General features: G+C 36.9%; 2 protein-coding genes across 5 annotated transcripts; one reads left to right on the forward strand and one right to left on the reverse strand.

Moving 5' to 3' along the window:
• Positions 1-10: 10 nt before the first annotated feature.
• On the forward strand, positions 11-5,682 carry LOC143470444 (uncharacterized). Of its 3 annotated transcripts, none has more exons than XM_076968584.1 (10): positions 11-990; positions 1,295-1,368; positions 1,507-1,652; positions 1,804-1,861; positions 2,199-2,465; positions 2,610-2,673; positions 2,857-3,439; positions 3,989-4,097; positions 4,197-4,376; positions 5,018-5,682. In XM_076968584.1, the coding sequence occupies exons 1-10, from the start codon at positions 912-914 to the stop codon at positions 5,192-5,194; spliced, it is 1,737 nt and encodes a 578-aa protein (XP_076824699.1). In that variant the 5' UTR covers positions 11-911; the 3' UTR covers positions 5,195-5,682. The 3 variants fall into 3 exon arrangements, with proteins under 3 accessions (XP_076824699.1, XP_076824697.1, XP_076824698.1); XM_076968582.1 differs by having other exon boundaries at positions 12-990; positions 1,507-1,663; positions 1,806-1,861; XM_076968583.1 differs by having other exon boundaries at positions 14-990; positions 1,510-1,663; positions 1,806-1,861.
• A 165-nt stretch (positions 5,683-5,847) lies between these two features.
• On the reverse strand, positions 5,848-14,669 carry LOC143470446 (pyruvate dehydrogenase (acetyl-transferring) kinase, mitochondrial-like). 2 transcript variants are annotated; one of them, XM_076968585.1, is made up of 9 exons: positions 13,632-14,669; positions 12,037-12,116; positions 9,409-9,539; positions 9,102-9,286; positions 8,835-8,999; positions 8,306-8,382; positions 7,738-7,950; positions 7,148-7,261; positions 5,848-6,782 (listed from the first exon to the last, which is right to left on the reverse strand). In XM_076968585.1, exons 1-9 carry the CDS (start codon positions 13,780-13,782, stop codon positions 6,630-6,632), a joined length of 1,269 nt encoding a protein of 422 aa, XP_076824700.1. In that variant the 5' UTR covers positions 13,783-14,669; the 3' UTR covers positions 5,848-6,629. The 2 variants fall into 2 exon arrangements, with proteins under 2 accessions (XP_076824700.1, XP_076824701.1); XM_076968586.1 differs by lacking the exon at positions 13,632-14,669 and adding an exon at positions 12,277-13,309.
• Between the last annotated feature and the right edge of the window lie 3,477 nt (positions 14,670-18,146).

Genomic DNA, 18,146 nt, shown 5'->3' on the forward strand with positions numbered 1-18,146 from the left:
TTAAAAAAGGCCTTATTATCTTTGGTAATCAACAAAGGACGATGTTATTAGAATAGGATATTTTTCTGGTCAAATTTGTTTTAATTAGAAGATTTTATTTCTTTGTTAGCGAGAAACCATCAAAATGAGCTACCTATGGTTTATAGTTACAATAAAGTTTACTGTCTTTGCAAAGCTAGCACAGATTAACACAGGGAGCCCATCAGCTATGTGTAGTGGCGTAAGCTATCAAGTAATACCTTTCTGCTAATCTTGGCCTTAGCTGTAGTGGTGTAGCGAGCTGAAAACGACATTTGTATACTTTCTTGTTCAGGAAGAGCTTTTCCACACATCCTTGGAACTAATTCAAGTTTGAGGATACATAGTATGGAAGTAACATCTCTATATACTCTGATATGGCAATGTTTGTAACTTGCATCGTTTATCGGTAGTTGGTTGGTTGTTAAATGTTTTTAGTATAAAAAGTGGAAAAAGTATGCATCTTTCTTCGGGTACCATCCAGTGGTGGCGTTATTGTTTAGGTTACCGAAATGTCGAGTTATTTTTCCCGATTTCAACTTTTGCTAATTTTAGCTATTATTTGATTGAGCGCCATAAACTATCCTTTTGCAGTAACTTACTATAGCCTCTTTTAATTGAAATAGACCTTACGTTTCTAATTTGCTTTTTAGCATCATAATCAGAGGGCTTAGCAATACAAATACAATCGCATTTTTAGGAAATACGGAAAGTCTGTGAAACAAAAATCAATTTTGCATTGTTTTGTACATCAGGGAAGTTGAAACGATTAAAATCATTGGCAGCAAAAAGCCCGAACGCAAAAGACATAACTCCATAGATTAGCCGAACTTCTTCCATAGTTAACCGTTCATTATTTCTAAATATTGTGCAGCAGATCAGCTTTCTAAGCCATGACTGCATCTGTAGGTGAAAAATCAGAAGAAAGTGTGACTTCACCTGCTGAAAACAGTGAACTGGAAGCAAAATCAGGTAACACAGTGTGCAATACTATTGAGCAGCTTTGTCTTCACTTAGACAGTTACCGGTAATGACCTACACTTACTGCGTTACCGCCTATTCAAGTTCACCAATTTGGTTAAAGTCATATTAAGAAATGCATCAACTCTTTCAAGAAAAATGTGAAATCTCTAAAAATCAAAACATAAAAATTTATAAAAGTAGTTACTAAAAAAACGATCTTAAATCGCACCAATTTCGAAATTTTAAATTAGAATTACTTTAAACGACTTTAAGCGTGTAAACAAAACATCCAAGCGTAGAAACGTTTTAACAGAAAATGACGATCCCAAAGGAAACAGTTGTTTTAGCGAAGATGGGATGGAAACGGAGATAGAAGTCACTCCAGAGGTAAGTTATTTTGGCATTCGCAAGTAATATTTTTAGTTTTTGTAGCTTATAAGCAATATATAGGTAACTTTTCGCATCCTTGGAGTTCTCTGTAATGTTCTTTTTCGTTTTTCACTTCATATATTTACTACTTCAAAGCAGAATTCCCAAAATCCCGACGATAAAAAGAAAAAGAAAAAACTCAAGAAGAAAAAAGGCGAGTCTCGCGAAAACTTGAACAGCGAAGAGGAACCCAAACATCCGGTGGAGGATGAAGGGAATAAAGACAACAAGAAAATGGAGCAAGACGAGAAACGTAAAATATTTTGCCAGTTTCTTCTTGAAAATGTACACTAAGTGCAAAAATCGTATGATTCCTGATACGGTGGTGTTCTCGTTGAAATTATGTTGTTTGAAATAACTGGAGGATGAATTCGATTTCAAAAATATTGTTGCAGATTCTGAAAAAAATAGTGATGTTGAACGCTGTGGGACAGACCTGTCCAAGCCAGAGGTACAATTCGTTGTGTCTGTGGACATTTCGACCTTAACACATAATTCTGTTTTGCTAGTCTGCTTTTTACTAATCTATTTCACCAAAGTATAATTGTAGTTATGTACATTTTTGCTACATGTTTTATTTTTAACAATCTCTTCTTTAGAATTTTAACTGCGAGCAATTTTTGATGTAATCTCAATACCACCGTAAATTTCAAACAGTGCATAAGGCGCAAAACGATGGTAGCATTTGTTAACAGAGAATTTTTTACGTCATCCATTTTTTCTTCATACAAGTTCTAGGGTTTAATGTATGTTTCGAATTTCTGTTCAACAAATTTCTTTCTGAACAGAAAAAATCTCTAGCAAGACGCATTTTCGGAAAGCGAGTCAACCGTCGAAGTACTATGAACTTTCTGCCTTTCTTCTGCCTTACTTGTATAATACCAGTAATAGCCGTTTATTGCTGTGACGTCATAATCAGCGTTAACGTTTTGCAACTTGACGGCGTCGAACTAGTGAAGAGGCAAGACAACTTGTACAACGTCTGTTCGATCGCCCCCTTGCGGGGACTTACTTTTGAGTATGAGCACAGAATCCATAACACTGTTTTGAAAGAGGTATACGGTTGTTGGAATAAGTACGTTTGTACTTTACTTATTTGAGATGTCTTACCAAAATATAATCGATACAACTTTGATACTAGTAAGGCTACTATGCCAACAATAATTAAGATTAAATTGTTTAAATTGGAGAAAATTTAGGTTCTTCGTCTCCGTAGTGAAAGGACGAAACGACAAGCACCAGATATAGTCGAAGCACAGGAAGGTAATCAGTGTTTGAGAAAAAGTTGATATATCAAACCTGAAAATATAAAACACTATCAGCCCGTGTGGTTTATGTACATATTCAACAAATGAACCCTTTGATTCCACACAATCTTCTAACTTTGAGGACTTTTTGGAAACGAAATTTTATTACTTATTTAAAACATAATATTTTTCCAATCAGGTCCCGAATTAGTCACAGCAACAGATGGAAGAAGTACTTCCAACTCACAAACCACTGAAATGACATCACCGACTGAGCCAAGTTCATCAGAAGAAAGCGTCCAGAATACACAGAGTGGCGTGGCGTCAGCCATTCCTTCTTCCGACGTCAACCCAACAGCATCAGAAATCGTCTCAATCGACGAAACGATGAAGGAAGAAAACGTAACGGAACAACCAGACCCTACAACGACATCTGCCGGATACGAAATGACCACCGTATGCGAGATTTACCAGACGACCGGAAATTATTGTGAAAGCGACGACTACTTCGTTCAGCGGCACCGCGAGGCAGTTCGCCAAGACAAGAAAAACGACTGGTACTCTACAGAGCTTGCCGTACTCAAACGATACCAACAGGCCCTCTTTTTCCTTTTCACAGTAATCGGAGTGATATTCTTAATGTCGAGTATAGCGTTGAGATTCGACGCTTACTTTCGAGAGCGTTGGTCGTCGTCGATCCTTGTAATGTTCATGCTATACATGATCTCCATGTCTTTAACTGCTAAAGTATTTGCTATCCAGACAGGGTCTAACGGCCTGAGGTAAGTTTTTATTATCGGGTAACTTCGTCCTTTGCTATGATTCAAATCTTCTGGCCACTCAATTCGGTTTCAAGCGATTCCAGATAAAGTTTTGTAGTTCAACCGTTTATTTGCGGCATATGTTTAAACAGTTTATTCCACTTTCCGCATTATATCTGCGGATAGTTTCAAAGAAAGTGGAAGGGGCCACCGAAGTGATATATCTATACACCTAGGTTTTACCGCAATAATACCATCACATACACAAGATTTGACATTTGCAAGAACTAAACTTGTTCATAAATTCTGATGTTTTGAAGATAATTTTGATATAGTTTAAGTTAGTACTGGGATTAGTAGAGTGTTATAAAAAAGCAAAGAATTGGCCACAATTTTTATCAGATAATAATTAGCCTATTAGTCCTACACGGTTTGCATTATTCCAGCAATGTGACTTTTATAGACTGACTCATTGCCGTACGATGGAAGAAGTCTTTTTGCCGGTGTTTAGAGAGCTAAACATTTTTCAATTTAAATCAATTCAATACAATTTAATTTTTAATTTAACAGATGCTTCCTCTGTCGTATGGTAAGCTACTGTGACGATATCGACCCGTGGAACATGAGTCCATCAGCGGGGAACTTTCCTCTGCATATTAACTGGACCCTAGTCGTAGTGGTGAGTGGAGTGCAACGTACTAGATAAAAAGAGTCACGGCTTAATATGCCCCTTGCCAGGAGCAAAGCTTTTCTTATTTACACTTGAACTACTTCATAGGTTAGCTACGTTCTCAAAATATATGACTGCATTGCCATTGGTTTCTTGACCTTGAAATTTGTTCTGGATTCCGACAATGCCTGGTGGGTATCGGTACTCAAGACTGTTAGCTGGGTCATCATTTTTCCTCTTATGGTGGTGACCCCGACCGCTGGAGTGATCAGATATGAAGTATTGCCGGTACGTTTCATTTACACGTTATAGATAGAAAACAATTGTGCAAAACCACTTGTGCACGGTTACACAATGACCTGTGCGGTCATTGCATGGTTTCTATCTTTCTGCGAAAGTTGCAAAATAGTTTTCAGACGTATAAAAACAAGATGTTATCTGCGTATTGCTGTGACGGATAGTTTTCCCCTATGATAAATGAAAAACTAAAGATAAGGGAATGTAATAAGAAAAGTATTAAGACCGGTACAATAGCCTAAACAGTCAAGTAAAACGTTGTTATTTCTTCTGAGCAAAAGCCTTTATCAACGGCAAGATAATTGCAGTTTGTACAATTAGATATTATGCGCTGTTAACTAGAATGTTGCCATGAAACAGTGGAACCTATATTCGTATGTCTCGTTTTCTATATACACAACATCAAAGATGAGAGACAATGCACAAGCTTAAGTGAAAATAAGTGGTACAGTAGGCAGTAGTAGTAGTAGTATAAGTAATAGAACACAAATAAATTTTCGCTTAAAACTTTTTCTTGGATTGGTAAATATACAGAATTCGGTTTTCAGCAGAAAAAAGTTCTGGTCGATTAATTGCGTCCGTAAATCGTTAACAAGACTTAAAAAATTTGAAACAGTTAACAAAATATTTAGGTCACTATTCCCGATAACGAAGCAGCCAGACTTGGATTTGAAATCGTCTTCTACATTGGCGTGGCCTTCTGGGCTCTGGCGCTCATCATCTTACCAATATTTTGCAAATTCTATATGTGCAATGATGAACCTCTTGAATACGACGAAGATGCTGAATACGACGATGACGATTACTAAATCATTGCAAAATCTCAAAATACTTTTACATGAATGACACTTGTACATAATAATTTACACTACACTGATGTTGCCTTACTAATTCTATAACTATACACTTTGCCTTGGTTTGATTTGCTGTGCTGTTTGTGAATGCTACCGTACTCGGCCAGTCTAAACAATGTGTTGTTTTATTCAAAATTACCTATTAAGAATGTGTCGAACTGTCGACCTCTTTTTGGTGTTGATCGATCGAATTTGATTAAAGGCTTCTTAATTTGCTACGTATCTCAAGAAGTCTAAATTTATTTACGTAAGACTTAAATCATGAATAAATCAAGAATGACTTCAGGTCCTCACGTGTTCCTCGAAGCTTTTGTACTTTTTAGTCTATTTATCCTTGTTGTAGCATGCATGGGGCCTTTCTTTGTTTGTCTGTGGACTAATTGAACTGTTTATTGCGAAGTTTTTAACCGCATAATTGCCAATAAATGTACGGTAAAGTACAATTTTATAACTTATATGCTTAGCTACCAACTGCATTAAACGTCCCGAAAACTTCAGGCTAAGCTGCAAGGAAAAGTTCCACCACTTCAAACTCGGTCAATGTAAATTTCTCTAAGGCTTGACTCAACTTAGTTGTCTGCTTTTGTCAGAAAACCACCAGACGGAAATCTTTTGAAGTGGGTTGTTGATATTTTTGTTCGATTGGGTACAGCGAATTCAGCTCTTTAATTAGTGACATGGTGTATAGGTCGGCACGATGAATATACGATAAAATTTTTAACACTAAGCTATGGAGTAAGCAAAATTTTTATAGAAATTATCCGCAATAACACTGTCCATCGTTTTCTGTTAATGGTAGAACAAGAAAAGTATTCTACATACTAATAATGATGCCAAATTGGTTGTATTAATGGAATAACAACGGTTCGGGGAATTCTAGAAATGTCTGAAATAAATGTACAGATGCATACAATATAGAAAGCCAAATCGTGAAAACCAATTACCGAACTGGTTATAAACACTACGGTAGAAATGTACTAACATGAGTTCTGTTTGATACAAAATAAACAAAAAATCTGTCGTTATTTTTCTAGAAATAACCGAAATTTCCAAGCGAAGAATTCGTACAACTGTAAGATTGCTATTGCTTTGTAGCAGCGGTAATTGCACCTGTCAATAGGTCATGACTCTTAATAGATGATCACTGAAATAAAACGTAAAACACATTCAAAACGAAGGGTGACACAACACAGTGAAACAGAACAAACACGAGCGTCTGAAAACACCACGTCACATTAAACATCTTTTCCCCATTAAAAAGGACAAAATATTGCGAGCTCAAGCCATTAGCACAAAAGATGAAGTTCCATACGACAACATTTCTGTAAAGTGCCAATATTTCGAAATCTTTACCGATAATGTTGCGAAAAAAAACTTCATCGCTGGTATTTTAGTGTTTATGGCCGTTGAAGGGATTACGAAACTGCTTTAGTTTCTGATTGGCTGGAACTACCCAATCGCCGGTGAGGTGGGGACGACGGTACTGTTCATTGGTGGTGGAGTTAAAGACAGGAACCGTTTCAACTGCAGCAGTTGAAAGTGACTGAAAAAGATCAATTTACTTCGACTATAATACAATAACAATATACCGTTCAGGCAGAACAGCGTCAGATCAATTTGTGGCTAGTCCAAGTCTAAGTTGTTACAGTTCTCGTTTACAACCGCAATCATATACAATTACACTCAGTAAATTGTGAAAGAGTGCAAGAGGGTTTGTCTTTAGCAAACTCTACTTGTGCACAACACAAGCAATGTCGAAAAAGGTTGACGGTAGGGGGATAGTTCACATAACCTTAAACTTACAGGTGCAAAAACTTACAACTAAAATCCCCGAAACATATTCCCAGCTACTTAAGATGAACAAAATATACCAACGATGGCGTTTATGTTTTAATAGTGTGTACTCACTTTGAGATAAACATAAGCATCGGTTCCATAACCTTCCATCGACTGAAGTTCCAAGTCACCACCGAGGTATCGCGCATACAAACGGGATATTGGTAGACCGTAACCATAGCCGGCCTGGAAAAAAAGGATAGATTATATTGATTAATATTATGACTCATCCTATCAAGGATTCATGCAAAGTACAAGAATCACTGTGGCTATAGTGACTGAGAATATTTGGTACTAACATTTGATAAGATTTTTCGCTTTCCAGATTTTCGACATCATTTAGGACGGTTGGTCCTCACTAGCCATGCAATAATGAAATTTCGAAACCGAAATCGCTTTAACGAAAGGACCGCTCATTTAATTTCATTACACTGGGGTTGCCAAAAATGAATAACGGAAACGTTACATGCATACTGAGGTCTGGATACAGCCGAGGTTCACAGAGTCGCCATTCGCAGTAAACACTTTTCCTTAAAGGCTACGAAGTCATATATCTACATTTAAACTTTTCAAGTGCCAGTAGCAGTGGTTTGAGGCGGTTAAAACCGGTTTAAACGGTGTAAGTAGCACAAGACGTGCTTTATGACCACAATTTAACGTACCAGCGGCGTGACTCTTGCATCTTCGCTACGAGGAGGACGCGGAGCAGTGCTGTAGAGATACTCGAACCACCTCGTGGTGACGGACCGGGATGCTCCACCACCAGCATCCGAGATCTTGATGCCGAGATCCGATTTTCCTTTCGTAACTCGGACTTGGACGGGAGGAACATCGCAGGCGTGGGGATATCTCTCCATCGTCGCTCGCATCGAGTTCTGTGAGAAGATTATGACGTTTTGTTAACATCCACGTTTAATCAATTCATTATAGATTGCGGTGGAGCACTTTGTGATGGAGATTATTGATATTCATATTAATTACCTTTTGTTATGGATATTATCGGAATTTTGTAACTATAAGTAATTTTGATCAATTAATTATTAGTTAACACGCGAAATAGATATCATACGATAATAGAAAAAAAACGGAAAACACCTAAAAACCTACAAAGTAGAATGTATTAACAAAATTCGTAATTCAACAATGGATTATGACTGCTTCAATAAAAACGAAAACATCATAGTCATGAGTAAATGCGCTGAATAAAAACAACTCTTAATGACGACAAACCTTGAAAAGTTCGAAGCAAATATGATGGAGATGAGAAGGGACGTATATTATGCTCAATGCTGACGCTTCGTCGACATCTAGAAAAAAACCATCGTAAATTAATAAAAGAGTTAAAGCAGATGCACGCGGTAACACAGTGACCCATTTTCAGTTTGACATATTTCTTTGTTTGGCGAAATCTTGTGTGACCATCTCAGAGCTTTGCCGCTTTTTGTAACAGCGCGCTTATTTACAACCGAAACGTAAACGCACAAATTTAAAACGGCGTGACGTGGAAGCGTCGTGGAAGAGTCGTAGTTTCGAGAACACATTATGGGGCAATTGATAAGTGCCGTCTGCAGCAGTACATGGCTCTTAAGTTTCCTAATCATTGTATACTGCACTTGATAGACCAAAGTACTACAGCATATCCATTCATATTTTACATCAAAACTCAATATTTCAAAAAAACTCGTTGTTGAAATTTAGCAAATATGTAAACATCACTGTTTTACGCTGCTGTATAGTTTCAACGTATAATCCTACTCACGATTATGAACGTCTATGTTAAGAGCTGGGGCACCGAGATAATATTGCTCGCAGAGGAATTTCGCTCCGTTGTAAGCGTCTTCTACCACCATTGGCACATCGCATTTAGGATCGATCGTCCCGTAAAAGTCTGGCTGACGCACGGGTGAATCCCCGAACAGGAGAACTAAAATCGTGGGTCAATAAATCAGCACGATTGAACATATTAAAGCTGAGTGAGTACATGTTTTCTATAGTAAAAAAATTACAGTTTTGTAGTATTGCTTACTGTGTTGGTTTATGAGAATTCGAATGCCTATTCTGCTGGTGTAGAAGCGGTCTAGAAAATATTGGATTTTGTCTTGACTATCTTCAGGATGCTTGTGTGATTCCTTCCACTCCATAATTCCGTGCGCCATCGTCTCAACGACGTTTCTATGCCTCTGTATGATTCCTTCTAGAACTTTATTAAACCTGTGAAACACGAAATTCAGGTGTTAATGTCATAATCAAAAGCAGCACTAAAACCTGCGCTTAAGCAATTTAAGTGAAGGTTTGTTGAAATGATAAATACAGTTACATTCAGTTGTTCTTACTTTAAGAGATCTTTGTTGTCAGTTTTGTTTTTGTCGATGTCAATAACTTCTTCGAAAGATTGTCGATACCACGAAGTCACCAAACGCGTCGAAGGCATGGCAAGTAAGCCGTCCGGTAAACGATTCATTTCCTGCAAATTATAAAACAGTGCTCTAAAACTTGGTAACAGTTAAGCGGATTGTATCCGCTGGTGAAATATGCGAACAGTTTACAGTATTTACTAGTTAAAGTTTGTATTACGACTACGCCATTGCAATCATTGCATAATAGACCAGACCTATAAATAACAAATCAAAATCGTTCCAAATCGATGCCAGAATTCAATAAACAATTACGCACGACTTCGCACGATCTCAAACGTAGAAGAACAAGCCGAGTGAGATGTTATGCAATTTCAATTCAATCAATCCACTTCGAAGAAATCGAATAGGAACGCCGTGACGACTGAGAAGTTATACTGGACACGCCACAAATTTGTTTCGGCGAAAGTTCTGCAACGCTAACGCCTGGAACCGTTAACTTTGACGAATTCAACGAATTTCGTATCAGCGAAATTAAAAAATCAAAACGTCCACTAATCTTGTGCCATTAAATCAAAAAGATATACTGTATTCGAAAATTGAAAAAAGAACGCTAATTAATTAGGTTTCTCTCTGGGTAATAAAAAATTTCAAGTTTTCGAGAATGCTAAGCAAACCTAAAAAGCTTAACACCTTAGCAGATACGCGTGGGACCGTGGGTGTCTGGATATAGTAAAACTATTGAATGAATTTTCATGTCATATAGTTTAAGAAAGTGAGAAATTCACAGACCAACACTGCATTGTAACGTTAATAATATTTATGAAACTAGATACACCAGGACAATGTGTAATGAAAATTCCTTGTTAACTCGCCTCGTTTTATCTTAATTACTTCTTGTGTTTTGTTTCTGCTTCGGGCATTCCTTAGTCGTAGACTAAGATTACTTCACGGTTCGTATTGTCACAAACGAACATCGTTTGAGCTGTGAGGTTGTGTTGCTTTTCTATTATTATTGTTTTACCATTATTCTATTATTTCAGATGAATGATTTACGTTAAATAAAGCTAAGAATAACGGCATCATTTAGTACAACTTATTTAACGTAATTTGTAGGGTGACAATAACATGTCTAAAACAAGTGCGCTGAAACCTGCCAAGCTAGAAGTTGACATCAACTGCGAAACCGCCAGCAAATTGTGGAAACATTGGAAAAGAACGTTTGATAACTTCCTAGCTGAACTTGCGCGAGAACAAATTTCTACAGCTCCTCCTATCAACAAAACTTCAACTATTGACGAATTTTGTGTCCGCGGAAATATTTGAATTTACAGAAGATTGCAATACATACGACTCTGCTGTTGAAATCTTGCAGAATTTACTTGTCAAGAAACCGAACGAAATCTTTGCTCGCCACTTATTGGCAACGAGAAAGCAGCAACCAAGCGAGTCTCCAACGCAGTTTATGCAAACGTTACAAATACTCAGCAAGAACTGCCAGTGCAAAGATGTTTGTGGTGACATTCCAATGTATTAACATTCCTTTGTTTACGCCTTGCCTCACGCCTTAATTGTTTACGCCTTAATTGTTTACGCCTTGCCTCACGCCTTAATTGCTTCGCCGCCTTAAATAGAACTGTAGAACGTCATTTCAGTAGCAAGCGCAGTGTCGGTGGGTCGGCTGCTTAATAGTATAAGTTCACGTATATAAATGTTATATAGCTGTCACGTTTCGCCTAACTGATTCTATTTGTTTTAGGTCTGTTCAATTCTGTTTTTAATAAAGCCTAAGTTGCTCGAATTTAGTGTTTGAGTTTCAAGGTTATGACAATGTTACTGTGGAACAATATCGCAAAGAACTCTGTAGAGATGCAGTTGTTAACGGTCTCTCATCTCCCTCGATCCGTCAAAGACTTCTAGAAAATACGACCCTTTCTCTCGAATCAGCAGTAGACCAAGCAAACGCTTTAGACAGGCTTGGTCGTGCACATGCACAGCACAACATTCTCATCGGCCTCCATAAACCCGCAAAGTCTTCATATCAAAAATGAAATAGAGAATCAAGGAGAGCAGCTTAAAGAGACAACGACGTACATCGCAGCTTCTTTCAAGAAGAAAAAGTGCTATTTTTGCGGTTATGACTTTCATGAGAGGAGATCTTGTCCAGCGCGATATCTCACATGCAACAAATGTGTGAAAATTGGATATTTCCTGAAGGTATGTAAAAGTAAATATCCTTCGAAAACCGTCGCTACAGTAGCAAAAGCTGGCACTACACACTGGCATAGTTTGCATGACGTATTTACCTAAATAAACAGCGATGCTGCAAAATTACTGTACTAAAGACATCTTTGGAAAGGGGGAAACGTTGCTTGTCAACATAACTACCGCATGTAGCAAACTATACTGATAAACAAGATTAGCAGCACAGTAGTTGTAGTGCATAGGGTACTGGTCATGCATAAATTTATTGTGGCAAGAAAAAAGCTAGAAGCTGGCTTTGGTTAGAAGCTGCATAAAACGCTTTTAAAATTATGATGGTTGAGTTTAACATTGACATACAAAAAATGTATAATTAGGCTATAAATGCTCAAAGCTCAGCAATACCTTGACCATGTTTGCCAGTCTTGTGGGCAGTTCTTGACGAAGCCATTTAAAAGATCTTTTCTCATCTCCACTTTTTTGTGCTGAAAAATATCTCTTAGTTAATGACATGTAAGTGCTTTGATCATAGGATACCGTTGTCTTTTGTCCAGTTAGCAGGTATGCACAAGATTACTTCAAAATTTAAAGGCCAAGTAAGTGGTGTATAAGCAAATATATTTAACAACACTGCAAGTACTCAACGTTTAGCAGAAACTTTTGAACAGGTTTTGTTTGTAACGTTCACAACAAAAATATGAGCTTGACAAAGCATGTATGTGAAATGGATGGACGTTGTACACACCCACTGAGTTAGCCAATCACGTTACTGTGTATGACTCGGCTCAACCAAGGTTGGATGTAATTTAAGTAGTTACTTTATGAGAGTTATTCGATATAGTTTCTAATGATATACATTTTTATATATGGAAAGTTTTTACGCTGCTAAACATATTGGATGACATACATACATCATACAGTGAAAAATACTTTCATAAATAACAACAAACATGCTAATTGCAGCTTATGATAACGCACATAATAGTTGTAATGACTAATCAATATTAATCAAAATAAAGCTTGACCAATTACTGTTATGCTTGCCACAGCCACAACAAACGGTAACAAAAGTCAATGTTATCCTACCTTTAGGCGAGGTATTGGACAAATGTATAAAATTGAAAACCTGATACAGTATACATTTAACATCATTTTCATTTTATGTTCGAATGCGAATGAGCAAAAGGCAGAAATGGTAACAAAAAGGCAACAACCCTACACTGCGTCCAAGTAATAAATATTGTCCTAATGAGATCATAATTTAAAATTTAATATTGTCGCTAACGTACCAAACAAGCAATAGGAACAAAGTTCATACATTAAGTGTTTACCAGTTGCAAGAAGCAGACAGATAAGCGAGCACACCCACACACGCTGGTATTGGTCTAATAAGTAACATGAGTTATAAATAACCCCAAGGCGTAGCTGAATGTGGTATCGCAACAAATCAAACAGTGTTAAGAGCAAGATAAACAAGCTTGGTCAAAGAACCGGTGCAAAGTGAATGTAGCAAGAGCAGCATTGGACAAAGACTTTATAACTTGGAAAAAACATGTATAGCACTTATTTTGTTTCGTAGAAATCCTATCTGCACAATCAACAACATGGCTGAAAAATTGCCGTAAAATCAGAATACACTCTCAAAAAAGCAATGAGAAACTTTATTAATCTACGAAATTAACCAAAACGAATTATAACAACTTGCGACAAACAAGTTTCTTCTTTGCTTCATTTGCACAAAAATTTTTCCATACTGGTGTGTACTGGTAGCCTATACTCTGTTTCACACATATGTAATCATTTTCTGTAACAATGGTGATACTTTTTGGTATGCACTTCTGAATGTAATGATTACAATTCGGAAACACCATTCAAATTCTGATCATCACCAATAAAATATTGATGGCTATCAAAGGCTTGTTCAACAAACAACCATGTCGAATATGGAACCTGGTATGGGTTAATCAAATGTATGGTTTACATGCACAGTAAAAACTTACCAAAATCGAGAAACTGGTGCAAAGACAATGGGCTTGGCGAAAATCGACTGTAATGTTCTATCATTCGTTGGACAGCATTTTCCTTTTTTGAGTAATTAGTTTGAACAGGTCTTCGCAGATTTGCCTGAAGTAGTTTATTAACAATGCGCATTGTATCCTACAGTCTGTAGCTATATGGCTAAGAAAATTATGTTGGTGTTATCAAAACTTACCAATACATTTACAATTTCATTAAATGAACAGCAGATAAAATAACCTAAAAGTATCACTTGATTGAGATTTGATTTTTTTATACTACCACATGAAAGCCTGAAGGAGAATGTTTTTTTTATCATAACTGTAAAGTAAGGCAGTTCTCGTCACGAGCTTGTGTGTGAAATGAATCACTTTCAAGTTGCTTATTTATTACAGTTTCGTGTTAAAACAAGCTAGAATTTGCCTTGTTAATAGTTATTATAAGTTGGCAAAAAAAAAGGTTGGCGTGCACATTGATTAATCTCGTTTGTGTTGGGGCCACACTTTCCACTATGGGGAATTATGTGGCAAATAACACAGAAAATTTATGATGCATGGGTATATAATAATTCTACGACACTTGATCTAGATACAGAAAGGCAAACCTACTCAATACTGGAGATTTCAAATATATTAAAATTATGGAATAAACGCACGACCTTAGGACACACATTGTAAACAATTTGAAACGTTTTTAACATACTAGCCTACTAAAGAAACCAGTTAGTTAACCTGTAATGCTAACAAAAGCACGTCTACAGTCCAAAACTAGTCTTTGGAATCTGAAATTTGTTCAATCATCTTAACAATGCACTGAAAAAATTTTCACCCTCTTTTCTGCAGCAGCTAAAGTGCGGTATTGCGGTACCTAGCTTAGACTTTGCTACAAGCTTAAACATGCCATATGCTTCAATCAACAGCAACGTTGCTCATGCCCTAACGTTTTAGGTTATTGTTAATCAAACCAAACAGCTAAATACAGAAGGCAAAACCATAAAAAGATTCCCAACATTCTCCACTTTCAAACGTGATCGAACACCCCGTCTCCTAGCCGGCGTTTTTGCAAAGTGCCTTTTGTGAGATGATAAACATCCTCAGCTGATTTTCCTCTTTTTCTTTTTTCTCTCAGAGAAGGTTTTTGTTTCTTTTAAATGACGTTATTTCTTTGTCGTATCTGGTAATTTTCCAAGCTAAGACGGTGGGCACTGGGCACTTGGGCAGTCGTCGTTTTCTGAGCTAGATTTGGCAATTAAAATGCTTTTCGCGAAAGTGCGTAATGCTCACAAGAGTCAATAGAAAATGCTTGCCTTCTAAAGTGTTTAGAAACACGTAACCCTTTCCTTATCATAAATGTTTGGTTTTTTGCGAACACAACAATTAGGCCGGCCATCGGAATGATTCATACAAACGACTTCAGGCAAGGTCAAACAGTATTCCCATTATATCGCTGACGTTGGCAAGTTTCTGACATACAGCAAAGTGGATACACCACACCAAGGAGGACCTGTACAGCTCTGCAGAACATTTGTTTACTTATTTGGGTAGGATTTTGTCTATTAATAAGTATGTCACAAGGCTAGCTAGCGACCAAATATTATCTGCATTTATACAAGCTTTTTGTACAACACCGGATGCTAATCTGCGACTTCACGAGCATCTGTGCGCTGCCGGAACAAAACCTGAACTGAGCAATAACACAGGCACATCTATAACGACTCTAACCAAGCAAATCGACGTACATAAGTCGTCATTGTAATTAACAGAGCAACCATAAGAACCAGATTGCAGCAAGCTACAACAAATTTTAATCGCAATTTGTGAAAATGTGACAAGGAAACGGATGGCCTATTAACGATCTTAGCTAATTTCTAAATGTATTTTACAGTGACACTTTAACTATTTTTAGGAACTGAGCATACGATAACAAAGTTGCAGTAAAACAGTCACTTCCTTTAAGAAAATGATTTGCCGATTTGCCGGAAACCTTGCCTGCATCACAGTATTTGAGATGCAATGCGAGACCTATGAAGGCACTGGTCGACCCGGTCAAGCTCCACAGGGCGAACTACGAAAGCTTACTACAATAATGGTCTGGCTTCTTCTGCCATATTGCCTATGAAAAGAAACAGAGTACTAGGCGGCGTAACTTCTGTCGAAACATCATCTAATCTAATCTCTAAGATAAGTATTTTCCCAGCGATTCTGGAAACGTGACCAAATCCACGTATAACTGGAAAGCAAATAACGCCTTTGCCACAACGTATTGCCTTCCTTTTCAAATCTTTAGACATTATGGATTTCATTTTGCAAATCTACGACAAAAACTTGGATAGCTTTAAACGAATAGTTTTTTTATAGTTTTGTTAACCTATACTTTAAATGCTTGAACACAGTAACTTAAACCTAATTTTCCTTCTACTCTAAACGTAAGTTCAATTAAACCTACAGCATATAAAAAACTAAAATCAACTTTTTGCACCCAATCTCAAAACCAAACTGCCTATATTTAACAACGGATCTACTTACGATGAGATGGGGCAGTCTATTTCTTAACAAAATATACAATTTACAAATAAAAAGCTGTTTACAGTTTAATTGACCCGATGCTGTGTTCAGCTGTTTGTCCGCTCAGTGTTCAGCTTTTTGCAGAGGCCTCTATGCAGTGTCACAGCTACTTGCGGAGTATTTTCCCCAAAATAAAGTGAGTGCATATTGCGCTGCAGTCTCACAACTTGAAACGTGAACTAATTGCTAGCAACAGTATATTTGCGTAATTCGATTATACATTGATCATGCGTTCTAATACTACGTCATCGTGCATTGCGTATAATAATTAGTAGAGATGGGCCAACAGTCCAACACGAATCCAGACCAGAATAGATTCGCCGAATATTGCCTCTGTGGAAGATACCGGCGAACACGAATACTAACAATGGCGAACCGGAATACGATACTACGTGCAAATTTATCGACTTAAGTTTGAAATAATGATCTATTTTCCTGGCTAAGCTAAACTAGAGTCAACATTTCTTACCGGAAATCTTTTAATTAAAAAGTTTGCTTTTCAAATCGCAATTTAATCATTAAATCTTAGTAATTACGTCATGATACAAGCAAGATTTGGCAACATTTTGATTGAATGAAATTTTATCATTTGGTGCTGACACGAATAGATTCGAGATGCGTGCGGGTTGACCTTTAAGATATTCAGATTCGCACGAATCCGAACAATCAACCTCGCGGCACATCCCTAATAATAATTATATATTGCCTATGGTTTGTGGAAAAATATTCTTTCCGTATTAAATGTTTCTAAGCCCCTAACACAACAAATCATATACAATGAAACAAAAACGCATTCAGATAATAAATATTTTAAACGAAATAAAGTGCATCAAATTATCTAATTTATATTGCATTGTATCGTGTTGTATTGCTTATTTTTCGCCATTAACTACGTGGAGCGAAAGTTACAACGCTAACCGTTGTAGTTACACTACAATAAAACACATGCTCACGAACAATTAACAAGCAGGACAAAGTGGCAAACCCCAAGGGCTTAAAACATGCAAGAGAGCAATAATAGAATTGTGCTATAAGATAGTAGGTTAGCATGGCCACCAAACCCACAAATAATTCCTAAGTTTAACCAATTTAAGGCCAAAAGAACACCAACAACGAAACAACGAAACAACTACACTGTTAGAAGCTGTAGAGGAAATGTTCCCTAACGTTAAAAACACGTATATTAATAGCCGAAATAATTATATAAAGTTTGATTAAAATGACAATAAATATCTTAAATATACAACAAATAGTTGGTTAAAGAAAACCACACAAACGAAACTCCATCCTAGGGACCGAAACTATTTAGAGGTGAATTCAAGTTAAAATTACATTAAAAAGCACATTTAAGTTAGGTTTATGTTACTATGTACTTAGAGCGTTTTAGCTATAGGTTAAAAAAGAAACTACAAAACGTAGCTTCAAACGTAAGATTTTATCCGAAGGAATAACGACAGCGGGACAGACTCATAGCTGCCATTTCGAGCCAACTCATGAGCAGACATATCGATTTTATAGTTGCGTTAAATCTACTCCATCCGGATTCAACAAAACAAACACACTGTGACAGTAATGTCCATAGTCATTGAGGACAAGGATGAGTTCACTCCGCGTGTATGTGCACCAATCGTTGTTTACCTTCTATGAGAAGAGTATTTTTCAAATGATACTTTCATGGTAAGTGTAAGATTTCATCCCAGCATAGAAAATCTTTACATACTGTTAGTAGTGTACATGCAGTGGACTATACATTCCTTCATAAAAAAAAAACTATAATAAACTTTTTCTACAAATATTTTGCCCAAAGTTAAAAATCATAGGTTAACCACTAAAACTGGAGGTTTTATTCAAAGCTTTTTACAAAAAATCAAAGTATAAATTTAAGATTAACAACTAAAAATCATTGCCTTCAACCTTATGTTTGTTTTACTGAAT

This window comes from Clavelina lepadiformis, chromosome 9 (genome assembly GCF_947623445.1).
Source record: "Clavelina lepadiformis chromosome 9, kaClaLepa1.1, whole genome shotgun sequence".
NCBI lineage: Eukaryota > Metazoa > Chordata > Ascidiacea > Aplousobranchia > Clavelinidae > Clavelina > Clavelina lepadiformis.

Excerpts from the sequence above, each read along its gene's own strand:
- LOC143470446 (XM_076968585.1), bottom strand. The coding sequence starts at position 13,782 with ATGCGCATTGTTAATAAACTACTTCAGGCAAATCTGCGAAGACCTGTT. Across the intron at positions 8,383-8,834 it reads TAACATAGACGTTCATAATC|ATGTCGACGAAGCGTCAGCA; the intron begins GTGAGTAGGATT and ends GTTTTTTTCTAG. Across the intron at positions 7,951-8,305 it reads TTTGCTTCGAACTTTTCAAG|AACTCGATGCGAGCGACGAT; the intron begins GTTTGTCGTCAT and ends ATCTTCTCACAG.
- LOC143470444 (XM_076968582.1), top strand. The coding sequence starts at position 912 with ATGACTGCATCTGTAGGTGAAAAATCAGAAGAAAGTGTGACTTCACCT. Across the intron at positions 1,369-1,506 it reads AGATAGAAGTCACTCCAGAG|CAGAATTCCCAAAATCCCGA; the intron begins GTAAGTTATTTT and ends ACTACTTCAAAG. Across the intron at positions 2,466-2,609 it reads ATAACACTGTTTTGAAAGAG|GTTCTTCGTCTCCGTAGTGA; the intron begins GTATACGGTTGT and ends GAGAAAATTTAG.